Source organism: Drosophila mojavensis, unplaced genomic scaffold (genome assembly GCF_018153725.1).
Source record: "Drosophila mojavensis isolate 15081-1352.22 unplaced genomic scaffold, ASM1815372v1 contig_277, whole genome shotgun sequence".
Classification (NCBI taxonomy): domain Eukaryota; kingdom Metazoa; phylum Arthropoda; class Insecta; order Diptera; family Drosophilidae; genus Drosophila; species Drosophila mojavensis.
In genome coordinates, this window is record NW_025318822.1 from 2,473,527 (window position 1) to 2,492,259 (window position 18,733).

Sequence of the window (18,733 nt, forward strand, 5' to 3'; positions counted from 1 at the left end):
AATGCTCTACTTGCAGGCTATTGGACGAGGAGGCCATATATCCAAACTCAAACGACGACACATTCCTAGAGCGTTTATTCTCACATTACGGCGATCGTGAGCATCACACGCTGTTGCGCAAATGTGCCGGACAGCGCCAGTTTGTGCTGCACCATCTGCAGGGCACCAACCCGGTGCTCTATGCTGTCGATGGCTGGGTGCGAAACAGTCGCGAGCATCCGGGCATACGGAACGCAGTGTCGCTGCTGCAGGACAGCAGTCGCGAAGAGATAAATCGTCTCTATATTGGCTCACTGACGCGCGGCTCTGGTGCCATGGTGTTTTGCGGCTCGTTCGCAGGCCTGGAGGGTACACAGTCATTGCGTCGAGTGTCCAGCATCCGGCGTTCCTTCACTACGGCGGGCGTCAAGCGTAACTCAATTATGCTGCAGGTGAAGTTCACCGTAGATGGCATAATTGATACGTTGCGCCGCACGGGCACCCACTTTGTGCACTGCTATTTGCTGCAACACAATGCGGGAAAGCATACCAAGTTCTCGGCGAATGGGTCGCCCAACACGGCGCTGGTTCAAGCTGCTACCGAGGAGGATTTGGTAAATGTGCCACTGTTAAGGAGTCAGGTAGGTTAACCAGGTCTAACTCACTCTCTGAACTGTTCCAATTAATGGCTACGATGCGTTCCCTTAGCTACGTGGCTCACAAGTTTTAGAGGCCGCTCGGCTGCATCGCCTGGGCTTTCCCGAATCTGTGCCATTAGTGGAGTTCGTGCGTCGCTTCGGTCTGCTTGCAGCTGATTTGTCGAGCAATAAAGATGTTACCGTGGAACAAATACTCGCTGTCAATGAACTGGACGTTGCCAGCTATCGCATTGGACCAAGTCAAGTGAGTTCAATGCATATTGCCTATTTATTTATAATTATATGAATACACAGTCGTAATGCCAAAGTTGAATTACGTATTAATTATTGAACATGAGAGAGTGATTGACTGGAAGGAACTGTGATATCTATAACTTTTGTTTATTACTAAGGTCTGCATTAAACATTCTTGACTGAATAACTTCTCTTTAATTAAGAGGGTATTTTAGGATGTTTTAAAACAAAGCACTATTTTAATTCTTTTTTAATGATTTAAAATTTATAAAATTTTAGGTCAGACTTTAACAAATTTTTGCGTTAAGTCATTAGTTGCTTTAATCTACTCCATAAATTAGAAAGTCTAGCGCAAACAGAAACATCAGTAAAATACTTATGTTTCAAAGACTTTTAACCTAAGCAAAGTTAAGTACATATAAATAAATGTTTCATAGACTTTTAATCTAAGCAACGTTTAGTACATTTAAATAAATTAACTTTTATTAATGGCAGAAGTAATTTAATTTAATCACTCTTTACTTGCTGCTTGCATGCCATGATGTGCTCGAAGCAATGATTAACCAGTTTCATACCTATTATTCAATCTGATTTTCTTATAAATATTATAGATGTCTATCTTTAGTTGTAGCCTGTATATCACTTATTGAACATTCAACTCTGTTGCTCGGCCTGCATTTATATGAAAAACAATGTTCGCCTTGTTTCAAAAATTGTAGACATTTTAGGTGGTTGCATGTGAACTAGGCCGTCGGCGGTGCCATACGGTGGTTGCCGCAGAGTACTGACATAAAAGATCCCCTTTTTGGGCATAGCCGGTTCGCCACCCATGAATGAATCAGCGGGACATGTCGCAGCACTGAACTTGGTGTGCTTGCCGCTGTTGTTGCAGCCACAGGTGAGCTTACGTATGCTCTGCAGGGATCTGCAGCGCACCGCGCCAAACATCTTTGGCCGGCGCACAGATTCTGCAAAGTAGAAGACGGCGCCAAAGTGGTCGCAGCTGATATCAAGTTCAGTGGCAGTTGCATTCGGGCAGTGCGGTTGTCCAAGGCCCCAGTTGGGGAATACTGCTGCCTGGCTGAGTCGGTTGCCTTCAGGATTACCGAGCAGCTGCAAATCTGTGTGTATGGACTCCACATAGATGGCATCGGTGGGTGCCAGGCGCTCTGAGGGTCCCACGCCGAGCTGTGAGAGACCGGCTGGATCGAGCGCAAAGATGGCGCCCAGGCGTGCAGGGCTCAGATGCTTGCCCGTTAGACCGGCTATGTGGCTGCCCGCACTGTGGCCCACCAAATAGATGTTATCGTAGGGAACGCCCGCATAGTCGTGCAGAAAACTGAGAAATTGGGCAACACTGGCAGCAATCGAACGGAACTGCTTGGACACACGAGAGTAGTTAATATCCATAGCCTGTTGGCTCCAGTCCATAACGATGACATTAAAGTCGCCGCGTGACAAATACGCATCCTTAACGGCTGCATTGTAGCAGGTGGTGCTCTTGCCCGTCCAGCCGTGTATGATGACTCTGCGTTGATTCGCAAAGGCCAAATTTTATAATTGCTCCATGACATTCACAGACTACTCTACCTGACTGGCCATTTGCCATTGAAGTTAGATTTCCTTAGCAACTGTACATTCCCCGGATGAAGCAGCTGACGCTCTTGTGGATTGTGCGGCGTATAGAGATCGTACTCTAATAAGCTGGCCTGGCTAACACGCCTTGAGGGACGTGTCAAACGTTTCAAACTCGTATTAACTAAGCCCTCCACGACATCGGCCATTGCAATTTCGCACTTGCCGCGTTCGTAAGCAAACAGCCGTTTGCCAGCGGATACATCTATACAAAAAAAAAACCATAGATTACGGATAACGACTCATAAACAATTGTCATTAAAATTTAAAAATCTCTGGCAAACTGACTCACTTCCAGCTGGCAGCAGCAGCAGCAACATTAGCGTAACGCTGTACAACAACTGCATTGCGAAATTTGATAAAAAAATAAAAACGAATTGGATAAAATTAAATTAAGTTTAATTAAAATACCGAGTCAAGTTTGAGGTAAACGCGCGACAATTAATCAATAAATTTGGCTCGGCTCACTAAAAGTCTGACAGCGAAAATTTATGAGCGACGGCGACACCTCCGACACGTTAGCGGTTCTGAGCAAAATTCTAAACGGACGGCGAGTTAAATACAATGTGTAGTATAAAGCTAAGCACACAGCGCGCTGAGGATCGCTGGATGCCGATCACGAATGCTGGACAAGGGCGCCAGCCGGCCGGACGCTTGAGAATTTGAGCTTCTGCTTCAGCGCGGTCACTGTCATGACAAGCGCCCATTTAATAAATTGCAAACTTGTTGAGTTTTGAGAAGTTGCTGTTGTTGTTGCTGCTGCTGCTGTTGTTGCTGCTGCTGCTGTTGTTGCTGCTGCAGCAACAGTAGCAACAATTGCAGATGCAACTAAGTGCAAGTAAATACTCAAATATTTTGCGATATGCATTGCATATCTGATGCTCAATTAACCTGCCAGACACTTCCGTTCTCGAGCTCAACGAATTTGAAACGACTGCTCATTCTGACTGGCGACTTCTTTTTGGCGTTCAAATCTCAAATTTAGCAACTCGCAGTGCATAGGGGGTCAGTAGGCTTTCACTATCCGCGGTCTAGGGGAAAAGTTAGTTCATTAGCCTCGCCAGCGTATTCATTAATGCCTATTATAATTATGGACATTTCCATATATTAAATGTAAAAATAAAGATAGGCGCATATATTTGAATTGGAAATACGCTTAATTTCTATTTTTTTTCTTCTGCCATTTACAGTTAATAATTTGAAATTTTCTTTTGAGAGTTGACTAATATTAAGTGGCCAATTATAGAGTTATTTCCAAAGCAGAAGTGTTAATCAATTCGAATACGCATAACACATAATCGAACTAAGAAAAAAAAAATGAATGTGTATATTATATCTTATTAATATATTCTACATATTTTTATTAATATATCAATCAAAAATTTATGAAAGTGACGCAATGTTACCTACTTTAAATCGACCTACTTTCAAGTCTTGTTTACACTTTCTGTAGGACATTGAGATTTCGACTGAACGATCAATAACTTTTGCGAGTTACTTTCCATGCTCCGATTCTAACGAACAATCTTTGTTAGCTGGTCAAACTAAGTAATTATGCATACAAAACAAAAATTCGTGAGCGGAGTCGTTGATCTTTTGTTACAACATACTACTAACTTTTCTCCACTGGGTTGCCTTTCTCGACAGAGCTAAAAAGTATATGGTTATTTATATATACATTTTGAGTATTTGTAAGTCGTTTGTCATTATTCATAAAATGTTGAACAAACATACCTCTGGATGTATTCGGGGCTCGGGTTCAACTATAACAAAAAAGTTTGTGTTTTCTAAGTCATTTAGCAGGTGTTTCGTGTCGTAGTATCAAAGTGTGATTTCGTTTTATGACTTGACTTATAACATCTAAAGTTTTGACTTCAGCATTTGAATTTCATCTCGTCGGCATTGCTGTTGACACTTTTTATGCCAAAAACATTTAACTGAGCATTCAACTCACTCGAGACATGTTGCACAGTTTATTGACTGAATTTATTTATTTAATTAAATAATGTTAGCTTATTATACGAGATGAGCCACAAAGAGTATTGAACATATTGATGTAATAAATGCATTAACTATTTCATTTCATGTAAGTATTTGCATCTCAGGCAAAGAGTATTGAATATATTGGTGTGATAAACTCATATAGCGTTTCATTTATACTGAAAGTATTTTAAATACGGCCAGTGCGCATAACACTAAACAACTAAAGCTCTATCTATTAAAATCATAAAGACCTTGTGCACTTAACATGAGTACTCAAGCAGCCCAAGTGCACTGTGTCACGACAGTCGTACAGGGTATCTGCTTGTCAATCTGCTTGTCAATTGTGACATACTTTTCTACACAGCATTGCCATTTTGTCACGAACGTCTTGGCTGTAGCTTTTATTAAAGCCGTATTTAATATCAAAAGTTTTTATTGTTTTGGTGATAAAAATACATATACGTATCTTAGTCCGCGAAGAAAATCTCTGCAGTTATTGCTATATACTATATATTGTATATTTTGGATACGTACGAATTATATTTGTGTTACAAAAATAAGCTGGATATTTAGCAAGTGCATTGAAAAACAACGAAATGTTTCATATCTGAAGTTGACTCGACAGCTGAATTTCCCAGCTCTGAATATGCATCATTATTCACGTAGTGATTCGGTTTATAGATCTTTAAGTACGCCCTGTAATTGATTACCTGTGCAGCAAGAGCATGTGTAATTTTGCTGACAGGCATTAATTTAAATCAATTTGTAATTTTGTGATGTATGCACGTTTCATTCATTCAAGTTCTGTTGAATTTCGACTAAGACTGGACTCATCTTGTTCTACTTTGGGAATGTCACATAACAAAAATTTAAATGATTTGATAGACGAGTTGGGCTATTGATAGTCATCAGCTTTAATAGCCTGAAATCGAAAGGTTAAACAGTCTTAGAGTAAATCAAGATTATATTATAATATTAAATTTCTTTAAAATTATCTATGAACAAGTTTTGTTTTGTTTCTTTTTTTTTTTTTTAAATATTAAAAAAGTCTCATATTTATTGGCAAAACGAAATTTTTACTCTTTTCCTTTAATTTTTATCATTTATTAAAAATATTCGATGAGCTAAAATTATTCTACATGTAAGAATTTGATTTTAAATATTAAAGCTCAGAAGCATTTTGTATAATTCAAAGATATTAATTCTCGACTGATTAGCACATTTAATTTATTACTGTGAGTTCCCTCAACTCATGATATATCAATATAAAAATATCATTTTCACTTTCTATAAACTTTTACTTTTTTTTTTCGCAAGTTTAGTTTTAATTTGCAGCAATTACTGTTTTCCAATTTATTCGACTATTCGATTTGGTCACTTCGCTGTGATTTGTAATTTTCGTAAAGTGTTTCTATGCAGCTGGGCTTGAGTATAGCCTCGCGCTGCTTCATATTCATATTACTTACTAGGGCTGGTTGGCTGGTTTTCGATTTCCTGTTCTCATGCAACTGTGAATCCCTACTTAATGCTCGCATTTGCTCACAAAAACTTTTGACGTCACTTGTGGCAAGTCCACATTTTTTCTTCGGACTCTCAGCTCAGCTTCGGTGACGCTCGCAACTTTCACGGTCAAGTTCATCTGTGGAAGCTCTTGCTTCCATTGTGATATAGAATTCCGAGCTCTCGCTGTGTTTTGTTGTTGCATCTGTAATGAGCTTTACGAGCTCTGACTACAGCCTATTGCTCTGATTCTGTACGATTGCTCAGTTGGTTTTTACAAATGGAGAACGTCGCAGTTAAGCAGACAAATTATTTTATTGACACATCAACGAAACCGAAATGTGGCTGGACAAATCCGATGTGTGTCTAATGACTGGCAATGAGAGTGGCAGAGTGAACAGCTGGTTCGGAGCCAGCAACAGCAACAACAATATCCGCATTGATTATTGGCTAAACATTTTTGCGCAGCTCTGTGGGCAGCGGCATGTCGGGCACGATATTTTGCGTTTGTTATTGCTCATCTATGGAATTGGCAGCAGCTTGTGGCTGATCAGACGCAGCGCACGCAGTGTACGTACCATACCGTCATACCATACCGAATCCACAAAAACAAAAATTCAATTCCAAATCTGAATCCAAGTCTGAAAGCGAGCCCAACCCAATCCAACCGCAGAGCGACGCATGCGTCGCTCACTTTCACCAAAAAATGACGTTGCGTTTGTCGAGCTGCGACCCGCTGCAACCTGCAGACAACACCAGCAATTGCGGCAGCAGCAGCAGCAGCAACAACAACAACAACCACATTTGTCCAATGCACATTAACATTTTTTCCATGCAAACATTTAAAGTGAAATTTCCCAGCGTTCGCTTTCATTAGAAATGAATCGCAGTCGCCGCAGTCTGAGCGGCTTATAACTTGCATAATATATTGAAGCGGGTTCTGTCAATCGCTTGGAAACCCAATGAACAAAATTTTGAAATTGGCTGAGTCGAAAGAGACACGAAAACTTCATTAGCGTTTTGACATGCAAGCGGCGTCTGCCCAAAGGGAGGCGTGGCCTTAATTCATTTACGCATTAATCTCAAACGAGCCAATTGACCCTTTAGGGCCAACTCTACGCAAACTAGTTTTCGATGAATTATGAAATAACAATAAGCAGGAAGCCATCCACATGCAATGCTCGTAAGAGCTGTAGTCAGCTGAAATGCAATTAATTATTTACTAGTCGTTCTTCTTTTGGTAATTAATTGGAAATTATAACAGACTGTCGTGAAATGGGACGCTAAATTCCTCTTGCTGTTCTACGAGGTGTTGGTAAGCTGATAACAGACTTTAACGAGCGATTTCAATTTGAATAATTAATAATCGGCTTGAGCTTGAGTCTTCGCGGGCTGACAGCGTACTGCAATAAGGAAGACCCAGCAGATTCTGTAAATCATCGACTTGTAATTGAATATGTCTCAGATAATAAGCAGTGATAGCATATTTTATCACTCTGATAACCGCCAATTGGCAATGAATGATCGACTGTGATTTTTAGCAAAAGCAGAGGATACATATAATTGAAAACTAAATTAAATCCTTGTTTTTTTTATTTATTTATTTGCAGTGAAAGAGTGAGTAAAGTGATATATTATTTTTATATAAATATATTTATAATAAAAATATATTTTATAAATCAGTTAGCTGTCATAAAAGTGTGATAAAATTTGAGATTCAAATTGATATTTAAATACTCTATTAGTGATGGACATAAAAGAAATCGCGTCTCACATAATTTTGACTGCATATACATATACAACAAAGATAATCGTAGATCGGGTGTACACACACTAATGCTTAAAGTTCAAACAACTATTTAAGTGTGCTTAAAGAAAACTAAAATAAATTTCCCCAAAATGAAAGCCAAACCATATTAAATCGCTCTTCATATCTTATTATTATATTATCATGTTATTATTACATTATTATAATTTCTATGAATATTATATAATACACTAGCGGAACTCTTTCTATAACCCAAACAAAAAGCAACATTCTTGGCTGTTTGTTCAGAGTGTTGTCTGAGTTTCCACTTGGAGGTTCTGCATGTTCTTGCCCTAGGGCAGTGCAACAACCTTTTCAACCCAACCCAACCCAGTCACGACATGTTCTGAAGAACATGCACACATATATATCAATATTTGTCATTGTCATAAGCTGCACCGAGAGCTCCACGGTGGCTTTAATGCTCTCTGAAGTCCAATTGCTGACAATGAAAAGTTCAAATCGAAACATAAATGAGAAGAGCGACGGCAAGCAATCATTTTTGTTATTTTTCACTTTTCTTTATGTATATGTATGTATACATAATGCTAATGATCTTTAAGCTGATGATGATCATGATGATGTGTGAGCGTGTCTGTGATTGCTGTAATGTCGCTAATGAGACGAGCCAACTATAAATCGAGCATTTGAAGACTGAATGAAAAGTGATTTGTTGGCGCTGGTAATTAGCATCGAACCTGCAGCTGCAACACGTTGCACAGAGCTGGGCTTGCCCCTTGGCAATGGCGACGTGCCCCCTTTCGCTGTGTATGGCTAACCATGACCGCCGCCAATTACGGTAAGCCGCGACCATGTCCACGGCTCTGTTTGTTGATAAGCCACTTTCGAATGCACAGCGCACTTGGCTGTTGACTGTTTTGCTGCTGCTGTTGCTGCTGTTGCTGGTGTTGCCGCTGTTGCTGGCTGTTTGGCTTCGTCTGGCGCGGCAAGAAATTCAGTTGCGCCGTTGAGCTCAAAGAGAAAACAACACACGAATTACGCGCCAAGCGCCCAGCAGCTGTGAAAGTGTTGGCTGGTGGTCAAGTGGCCGAAGCGGCGATCGCAGATCGAAAGGAAATTTTGCAACAACAAAAGTTATATGCACTTTTACTTGTTGCCCGTCTTTACATCATCATCATCATTATCACCATCAATATCACCATTATTAGCATCATAAATAACTTACAATAAATCACTGTTGTCATGTATAAACACACGGTCAAATCAAAACTGTCCCAGGCACGCAGCACGCCACCTGTGTCGACTGCCACGCCTCAAAAGCAGGCGCACCATGGCCTGGGGGCGGGTAAGAAATTCTTCTCAAGCATACGCCACAAAATCGAGGATAATCTAACACCCAAGCTGAGCGGCAAACTCTACTACAAGGGCAGCAAGCACACACGCTCGATGAGCGCCCTCAGTCTGGTGGACAACGGTGGCTGTGTGGTTGGCAAGTATACGCCGAAGCCGATAGTGACACCATCGGAGGCTCCGGAAAGTAGCCCATTGATGACGCTGAGCAGCAGCAGTGTGTGCAGCTTTGTGGACAGCGACGACGAGGGCCAGATGAGCCTGAGCCTGAATCTCACACAGCAATCGCTGGAGGACGAGATCTTTGCGGAGCTTGAGAAGGTCGCGCACGACGAGAGCAAACTGAACGAGGTGCTGCAGAGTTTCGATCAAATACTGCAGGAGTATCCGCCGGTGGAGGAGGAGCAAGGAGTGCAGTTCGAACAAACGCTGCCGGTGCCGATGGCGGTGCCAGTGCCGATGCCGCTGCCCCCACCGCCTGCTCAGTTCTGCGATCGGCAGCTGCTGTCGAAATCGCACAGCACACTGAGCATCGCCTCGAGCAGGAGACAAATCTATCAGACGCCCGAGTTGGCCAATTCGATGCTGTTGCGCCGCAGTGACTCCAGGTCGAATCAGCGCTACAATTCGCTCTGCGACATTAGCCAGCTGAGCGGCAGTCGGATACCCATATCGAAGCACTCGAGCCTGCGCTGCCTGGAGAAGAGCAGCCAGGCTGGCAGCAAAGTGCAGCTGACGCCGCCCCAACGACAGAAGCAGCAACGCACCCGGTCCATGCTGACGCTGAACAGCCGCAGCTGCAGCAAAGCCAGCCAGGCGGCAGCCAAAGTGAAGCCACAGACAATGCCTGTGTCTGTAATAGCGCCCAAGCGAGCCAACTCGACGCTGGAGCGTCGCCAGTTGGCGGCCAAACCGCCGAGGCGGGCCAACTCGACGCTGAAAGCTGTGGCCAGCCGATCGCCCAATGTGCACACAGATGAGCTGCTGGTAAAGTGCCTGGCCAAGGGTCATGACCTGCTGCGTCAGGTGGAGAGCATCAGTGCTGGCAAACCGCGGCCCAGTCGCGGCGTTAACAAGGAGCACTCACAGCTGATGCGGCACAAAAGAAACAGCAGCTGCACTACGCCAACGAAGAGAAAGTGGGCAAGCCCAAGCTAGAATCGTGCAAGATAATACCGCCCAAGCTGGGCGAGACCTCGGACAAAAACCACGAACTGCTGGTCAAAGTGGTGCAACAGCCGCCGCCGCCGAAACCCATAAAAACTGTTGAACACAGCTCGAACTGCGACTCGGATGACTCTGGCCACATAAGCAACACGGTTCTGTCATCCACGAGCAATTCGACTGGAAGTCTATGCGAATGCGAGGGCGATGACGAAGACGTTGAGCCAGAGCCAGCGCAGAGCTGCTGTAGGCCCAACAAAATTTCGCAGCTATTGCAAAAAGTTCGAGGCGAAGTCACAGTGCCAGACGGACAGCGGCCATAATATGAATGCGATTACAACGACGACGACGAAGGTGGCGCAGGTGCGGGCGGTGCGCTGCATACAAACACAGGTGGAGATCTATCCCACCTATATGAAAGAGGTAACTATGCAGCTGCACTAGCCAGCGAGTCCCCAGCAATAATGGTGTCCCACCATATCTAAATTTAAATTATCTATTAGAACTATTTCTTAACTATTAACTGGAATAAATACTGTTTAAAAACAAAAACCTCTACCGCTTATCTTCTGTTCTCTATTCAACTTTAACACTTGGTTTCGGTTATTTTGTTGCCTTTGTTTTTAGTACTTTTCTTGTAGCTCGTCTCACCTCAATCCCCACCACCTCATCTTGATCGTAAAACCCGCATATACAAATACAAAATACACACAAACACACACAAATACACACACCCATTTTCCCGGTTAGTCGCAATTTCACATTGGGTTACTTTCATTTTTGATCTACGTGCGCTGCATAATTAAAAATTTCGAAATAGTTTCTCGAAAAACGTCGCAAATTCAGAGACACATAGTTGACACACCTTGGCAAGGTGCGTCCGATTCCGAACCCAAGCCAAAGACATTTGGCTCACTAATTTGTAGTCGCAATGGTAGTTCGCGACTTTGTCCCAGCTGCATTTGTTTATGAGCTCCGGTGCTGCCTAATGGAATTGACGCACATTTGTTTATTTACAATTTTCTATTTTGTGTTGGTTTTGCATACCCTGAATCCATTGAAATTCTGTGAATGGGGGTATAATGCCTATTGGCTAATGTATGTAAGGGGAAGAAAGGAGACCGAAAGCTGGAAGTTGCCTATTTGTCTATATCTATTATTATTATTTACTTTCAATGCATTAGCTTTTCGATATCTCCTCAATTTGCATAATATCAATGAGTATTCGTTTTTATTTTAATTTAATTTTTTTTCTTTAATTTACATACATAATAATAAATAGTAAAGGGTATTACCCAGTCTATCAGCATTAAGTGGAGCACTCTTGATTTCTTTCACTTTTATTTTTTCGTGCCCTGTTGCACAGGTGTGCAAATTACTGTGCTCTGCTTGTGTCTAGCTCTTTGACTCTGCTGCCGTGTCAGCCACCTTGACCTTCACTTCCTTGATTTGATTACATTTGCTTTGTCTCGCCCCTTTGGAATCGCAGCTGCCATTGAAATGCGCACACATTTTATGTAGTACTGAGATTTTTAGCTTATTTATAAGACCATTTATTATATGTGTCGTGTTTTACTCTCTCTGCTGCAATCATTGTGATTTTATTTTCTAAGCTCCAAGCTGAAACGAAAAAGAAACTGGCAGCTGCCAAAACATCCAAAGAGTTGATCAATTGCCACATTGGATAATAAGGTCTTGCATTTCGCATTAACGTCACGTTCTGGAGATATGCCAGCTGCGAATGTCAAAGTTAGAAGCCGCTCGAATTCTTAAGTAAGATTTGATTGTCTATCAAAATGGTTGGAATAATTTATTGTTTTTTGTCCTTTTGTAGGATTTTTGAGTAAAAGTCGGACCCATTCGGAATGTTTTTATAAATGTTTTCGAAATCTTCGATGAAAATGCAAATCTTTTTATATAATAATAGATAATTTGAAATTTTGATTACTTCTCTAATGAAACAATATATGAATGAACTATATATACAAAAAATTAGCTTATACTTATTATATATTTTTTACTGAATAAAAAATAACAAGAATTGGACCTATTACCTATTGAAATTTATAACTAATTGTGTGCTTATCATGTTAAATAATATTTGCAGATTCTCTTCCGATCCGGCGTACTCAATGAGCTGGAAGCTAAACGAGATGTACTGCTATCGGATCGCATTATACAGCTGCAGGCATTGTGTCGTGGTTATTTGGCACGCAAGAAGATGTCACAGCGCCGTGTACAGGTGAGTGTCATTTGTTTAGGTTGCCCCAGAAGCCTTGACTAAGTCTTGTTATTGTAGGAGCTGGCAGTGCGTTGTATTCAGCGTAATGTGAAGGCCTTTCTGGCCGTGCGGGATTGGCCTTGGTGGCGTTTGCTGGTGCGTGTGACGCCTCTACTCAATGTACACCGCACCGAGGAGCAGCTGAAGATCGCCAACGAGGAGCTGATCATGCTGCGCGCCAAGCTGGAGAAGATCGAGTACGATCGCAGCGAAGTGAAGAACGAAAATCAGAAATTGGAAGCCAAGGTAAGCGCACTTTCCGCCTCTCGCTTGCTCTCTCACTCCCAGTCAGGGCAATTCTTCACATAAGTTTTTGATTAAAATTGCGCAGCCACGGATGACATGGCATGTGGCTGCTGCGGCCCACGTTAGCTCATATGACAACTATCTGGGGCGCCAAGATTTGAGTAGACAAGTGGTGCAAACATTTTGCCGAATGATGCTTTATGTTATGCTCAGTTCTTCAATGAATGATGTCTGCATATAGTATGTTTGTATGTTCATATGCTGCACAGTGGAGGCTCATTGACAAACTAATAAGAAAATGCATAAACTAATTACTATATTAAATGAGTTTTTTCAGCCAATATATTCGACAGTACATGTATACATACAATATATAAGTTAGTCTTTTTGGCTGAGTATTTTTGAATCATTTTATTTTAAGACCCATTAAACTTAGCACACATATGTTTATCTAAACATATGTCTTGCACAGCTCTAATACGCGAATGACCAAATTTGATAATGATAGTGAGGCAGAATTAAAGTGCTTTCAATTTGTGCAGGCCGTAATGCCATTGAAAACTTCTAAACGTCTACGACGCATTTGGCTAATGGCAAATTCGCAATGAGTGCATTCGGCGATAGATACAAATGAGTTGCGACTGCGATCTGGCGATATTTCCGCCTCTTGTTTGGTTTATTGTAAAATATAAATAGCTTCTGGGCAATGCGTGAGTCCATTGAACACTGACTGGGTGGGTATACGTATTTTGTACAAACTCACATCTTTATATATGTACTCTTAATATGTATATATATACATTTGTGTTTCTCTGCACTTAAGAATTGTGTGTTGTATGTATTTTTAAATGCTCTGAAAGATCATTAATAATTCTTTATAGCGCTGCTGTACTCGTGTTGCAACTCCGATCCACATGTTGGTCATTCGTTTATATAAACGTTGAGGAAATCAACAGTTGTCTCTGCTTATTACATACATTTGGCAGATATAAATATATATGTATATCTATTTGAGATTATGTCAATATAAAGACGATCCATGTTGCAATTCTTTTAACAGACGCTCGCCGGTTCTCTCAATCTCTATCTCTCTCTTGGCATCTATCTCTCCTCTCAGCTTCTCTGGGGCTGCTGAATATTTTGGCAAATAGCGGCCGCCCCGGTGAGCTTTTCTGGTCACGCATCGCAAGTGGCCGCTGTTCCCAAAGAGATTCAGTTAGTTGCTGAGCAAACGTCGCGACGCGAACGCCGGAGGCGCCCAACACCGAGCCGTGCCGCGAGATCCGTATCCGAGTTCGTATGCAAATCAGAATCCGAATCCGATACGTTTGCGTGCGTGTGTGCTATAGGAAATCGGTGCCAAGAATAAAATAAAAACATTAGGAAACCAGAAAAAAAGAAAGAAAAAGAAAAGAAGCAACATATTGGCAATTTGATGCTTAAGCCAAAATAAATGGGGCTTTTGCGATAAATTTAAATATTTGCCAGCGAGCGATATCAAGTTTTTGACAGCACGTAAAATCTCACAAAGATATCCCCCCGAACCACATAAAACGATCCATAATCAAAAAACGAACTCAAAACGAAATTAACGAATTGGCTCAACCAGATTTGCACACAACCAAAACGAAAACCTCCTCCACAAAGCCCACTAACCCATTTCGTACTATCGCCTGATTAACACGCATTTAAGCCCCCTTGTTGACCCCTCCCCTCTCCAATGGCACCGCTGGCGCCTGTCGATGCAGCCCTTGCTGACAGTGCTGACATTGCAGCGCCGCCAGCAGCCAGTGATGTGTTTAAACATCAATTAGAGTCTCAGCCGGAGCAGGACAAGGAGACGTTTATGGCACGCGTATTGGCAGCCATGAATGGTATAACGAGAAACAATAACAACAGCGGTGGCAGCGGAAGCGGCAGCGGCAGTGGCTCCTCGCTGGGCACACTGAAGCCACCGAAACCGCCAAGCAGCCAGGCACGCAAGCAGATACGTCTGCTGCCTAAGCAGCGCGAGCAGAGCCCTGTCCTGAGCAATGGGCACGGCAACACCACAACACGCAACACACACCACAACACCAACAGCTACACGCCACGTGCCACAAACTACAGCAGCAGCAGCACCACCTCGCAGTCGCTTTCAACGTCCGGCCTGGGTAATTGCCAGCAGGAGACTACTGACAGCCACTACGAGGTTTCGCTGACACTGCCTCTCTCAACAGGCACAGGCACAGGCACAGGTACAGGCGCTAGTACGGGAAGGGGTTCGGCCTCAACTGCATCGGCATCCGATGCTGCCGCAGATCGATTGCGTCTGCTGACGCGTTCGCCCAGTCCCGCCTATTCGATGTCATCGCGCTGCTCGACGCAGTCCAGTGTTTCGCGTACGTCGCGACTGGAGACACCGCCGCGTCGAGTCTTCCCCCAGACCTATACCAAGGGCAGCGGCCTGGATCCGTATGAGATGCGTCAGCTGGAGAGCTCGCCGGTGGTCTTTGATGCAAATCTGTCCTTTGTTTTGGGCTGCCAAAGACAACCGGTGCATCAAACTCTCCGGCCGACTCCCTCGTTTGAGGATCCGCGCACCTCGTCCGCCTACCTCAGCGAGAAGATACAAAACTTTCTCAAGCGCACCGACCATGTGCAGGAGGAATGGGCAGCCATGGGACGGCGCACGCGACGCCAAACCAACAACAGCAGCAATGGCAGCATAAGCGGAGTTGGAGGCGGCTACAGCAGTCGCTGCAGCACGCCCAGCTCGGCATATTACGATGATTACGATACAATCTCGCTGATTGAGCGACAGCGCGAGCGCAACAGCATGGAACGCTGCGGCTCTGTGGGACGCACACGTTCCTCTCAAAACATACTGACTAAGGCGTTTCAGCTCTCCAAACAGCTGCCACACACGCCAACGTCGCGTGGCAACTCCATAGCCAGGGAATCATCGGTGGCCACCTCAGTGATGTCCAATGCAATCAATGGCGATGATGACGACGATCGCACCATACGCGAGGAGGATGACAATGAGTTAGATGAGGTAGTTTCTGCTGCTGATGCTAACCTTGAGCTTGCTGCTCATTTGATGTGTGATTTTTCAGTGTGTGTGGGCAGTTGACATCATTTCATATGATAGCTCCGATCTGCCCAGGTCTTGTCTCACTTGAGCACATAAATATAAATGATTCTTAAGTAAACATATGGTTGAAAAATTCCGATTCCATGCAACAGCGCTGCGGCTGACATTGACAGCGGCATCCTCCGACGTCGACGTCGCCGTTGACGTCGAGGCGTTGCTAAAGTTAGCGGTTCACTTCAGATTCTCAGGTCCATCTATTTTTGGAGCACAACAAAATAATGCGTGAATCACACAGCACGAATTCTTTAGGTGCGGCAGAACTTGGAGGAATATTCCATTTGTTGCTTATAATGATTTAATGTTATTTTATTGGTACTTATATATCTGTTTTGGAAGGCCAGGGGCAAGGTGCTCACAGAGTCTAAACTTAGTTCAAAAATGTTTAGAGTGTAATATATTTTTGAATTTGAAATCTTAATAAGAATATTCCTTTGTATGTTTTGCCAGGGCTATATCATATCAAATGAAGAACTTATATACAACATATTAAGTATATATTATTATTTTTATTAATTTGCTTTTATATATATATTTCATTATAAATATGCAGCAATATATTTATAATTATTTTTTCTACGATTTTTTGAAGCCAAAATATTTTCTCAAATATATATACTATATAATAATTATTATTACGGCACCCGTTTAACTGATAAATTCTTCAGTGCAAAGAATTTGCTGTCATTTTGAATTGAAACCATTAAATTATAATATATTGTTCAGCTTTTAATAATATCTTTGTTATTAAATAATAACAAAATTGCTTGAAATCAATTTGAGAACTTTTCGACTATTTCCTTTGACCGATTTTTGGGTTGAGGTCATTTGCGTAACTTAGCAGGCCGATTCAACTGTTTACAAATATGCCAAATGCAAACAATATTAAGCACGTAAAACAAAGAAATTACTGGCGATTTTCTGTCGAATTAAAAAACCACAGTTTAGCAATTTCATATGATTTAATATTTATAAGATTCAATTTTTATGCCAAACTAATGACGTTTCTTCGCTCTTCTCATGACGCAGTTATCCGAACTGACTGTTGATCTGGCGGAGGAGCGCTCTACAGCTCATATTGCCACCGAACGCTTGGAAGCGGAGACTGCCGAACGCCTAAAGCTCGAAAAGGAGCTCGGGGAGAGCCAGGCGAAAGTAAAGAACCTGCAGGAGATGAGTGAGAAACTGGAAATGGAGTTGATATGCGCCAAGTCCGACTTGAATGGCATCTCCGAGGATGAAGATGCCGAGCACGAAGAGGGTGCCGGTGGAGTTTACAAACTGAAGTACGAACGCGTGGCCAGAGAACTGGAGTTCACGAAGCGCCGACTACAGACGCAACATGAGCACGATCTGGAACAGCTGGTCGGGCTTAAGAAGCAATTGGAGAAGAAGGTCTGCTCACTCAATCTCAAACCTAGATAATACAAACATAACTTTTCCATGACACTTTCAGCTTTCCGATGCCTACGAAGAAGTTGAGGAACAACGTCAGGTTGTGGGCCAATGGAAACGCAAGGCTCAAAAGATGACCAACGAGATGAATGATTTGCGCATGCTGCTCGAGGAGCAAAATGCACGAAACAATTTGCTGGAGAAGAAGCAGCGCAAATTCGATGCCGAGTGCCAAGCCCTGCAGGATGCAGCGCGCCAGGAGCGCCAGGCTAAGGAACGGTACGGACGCGAAAAAGATGTGCTCCAAGCCGAGAAATTCACGCTCGAACAAACACTTGCGGTGAGTAAGACGAATACGATATGCATATATAATAATAATATATAAAAAAGAGTCTGCATGATCGCTTAATTAACTTGAGACAATTTGCAAAGGTCCATAAAACTCATTTTAAACAAAACATCTGCAGCAACTGCCTTTTACTTAAAAAGCCTAATTAAAATACATCTAAGTCCATGCGAACATTTCGTGCGTGAATCACAAACAATCGCTTCCGTCTCTAGTCGCGTAAGCATAAATGTTGCCAACAAATGTTGCTAAAGTGCTAAGCAAATGTTGCTAAACAGTTGAGAATGTTGCGTAGCGTTTAGCATGATTCTAGCTAAAGGAAATCAGCTAAAGAAGGCCATACTAATAAAAGTAGGAAACATTTGGAATTCGAGAGCAAGACAGCATGAAAACGCAACCAAGCAAGCATACAAATCGGTTTTATTATCAGCTCTGGCAACAACAAGTGGCACTGCCAGTTGTGCCAGTGGCACATTCAACATTTTGCGGCAGATACAGATATATGTACATATGTATAGGTAGTATCTGAAGACCTGCCTCTTTGAAAACTCGTTCGGCTTGTTTACCCACGCCACCGGCTGACTAACTGTCTGCTCGCCTGCCTGCCTGACCGACTGACAGACAGTCTGCCCGTAAACTACGTGTATACAATGGCAATTCTCAACTACCTGCCCACACCATATGCATGCAACATGCTACACGCTTCACGCTCTACACACCCTGTCGCATGCTCTTTCTCGTGCATTCTAGGAAGGTTTTTCCCTCAGTTGAGTATGAGTCGATTTCAGTTGAGTTGTTGAGGTTTTTATGCCCTCTTAAGAGAATAATATGAATTTGTCATATAATTTGTAATGCATGATAAGAAAAAGTCTCTTGGCTACTATTTAAGGTACTTATGCTGGATCAGCTTGATATAGATCTAGGAAAAGGATAACTTTATGAACTCTACGATTTAAAATCGAAAAAAATTTCGATAAAGCTTTACAGAAAGCATGAATTAGTATATTTCGAGGGTATTTAGGGTATTAGAACTTCGACTTTGTTTTAGTTTTTGCTTTGT

The 18,733-nt window shown here is 42.5% G+C and overlaps 3 protein-coding genes across 13 annotated transcripts in view; 2 read left to right on the forward strand and 1 right to left on the reverse strand.

The window, feature by feature from the left end:
* Positions 1–18,733, forward strand: part of LOC6574144 (unconventional myosin-XVIIIa) — a 33,231-nt gene that overhangs the window by 11,538 nt on the left and 2,960 nt on the right. For 7 of the 11 annotated variants that reach the window (XM_002000166.4, XM_015167283.3, XM_015167284.3 and 4 more), the window contains 6 exons: positions 17–620; positions 688–882; positions 12,380–12,514; positions 12,572–12,799; positions 16,962–17,327; positions 17,389–17,667. In XM_002000166.4, the coding sequence (XP_002000202.3) occupies positions 17–620; positions 688–882; positions 12,380–12,514; positions 12,572–12,799; positions 16,962–17,327; positions 17,389–17,667 (1,807 nt within the window). Of the gene's footprint in view, positions 1–16; positions 621–687; positions 883–12,379; positions 12,515–12,571; positions 12,800–14,014; positions 15,837–16,961; positions 17,328–17,388; positions 17,668–18,733 lie in introns of those variants that run through there. The other 4 variants (XM_032732724.2, XM_044008385.1, XM_032732726.2 and 1 more) reach the window with 3 other exon arrangements.
* On the reverse strand, positions 1,334–3,046 carry LOC6574145 (phospholipase A1 1). The gene is made up of 3 exons (XM_002000167.4): positions 2,800–3,046; positions 2,463–2,712; positions 1,334–2,400 (listed from the first exon to the last, which is right to left on the reverse strand). The coding sequence occupies exons 1-3, from the start codon at positions 2,852–2,854 to the stop codon at positions 1,551–1,553; spliced, it is 1,155 nt and encodes a 384-aa protein (XP_002000203.2). The 5' UTR covers positions 2,855–3,046; the 3' UTR covers positions 1,334–1,550.
* On the forward strand, positions 7,726–11,463 carry LOC6574146. The gene is given in 3 exon segments (XM_002000168.4): positions 7,726–10,213; positions 10,216–10,550; positions 10,552–11,463. Coding segments are annotated over 3 exon segments (1,713 nt in total). The 5' UTR covers positions 7,726–9,000; the 3' UTR covers positions 10,717–11,463.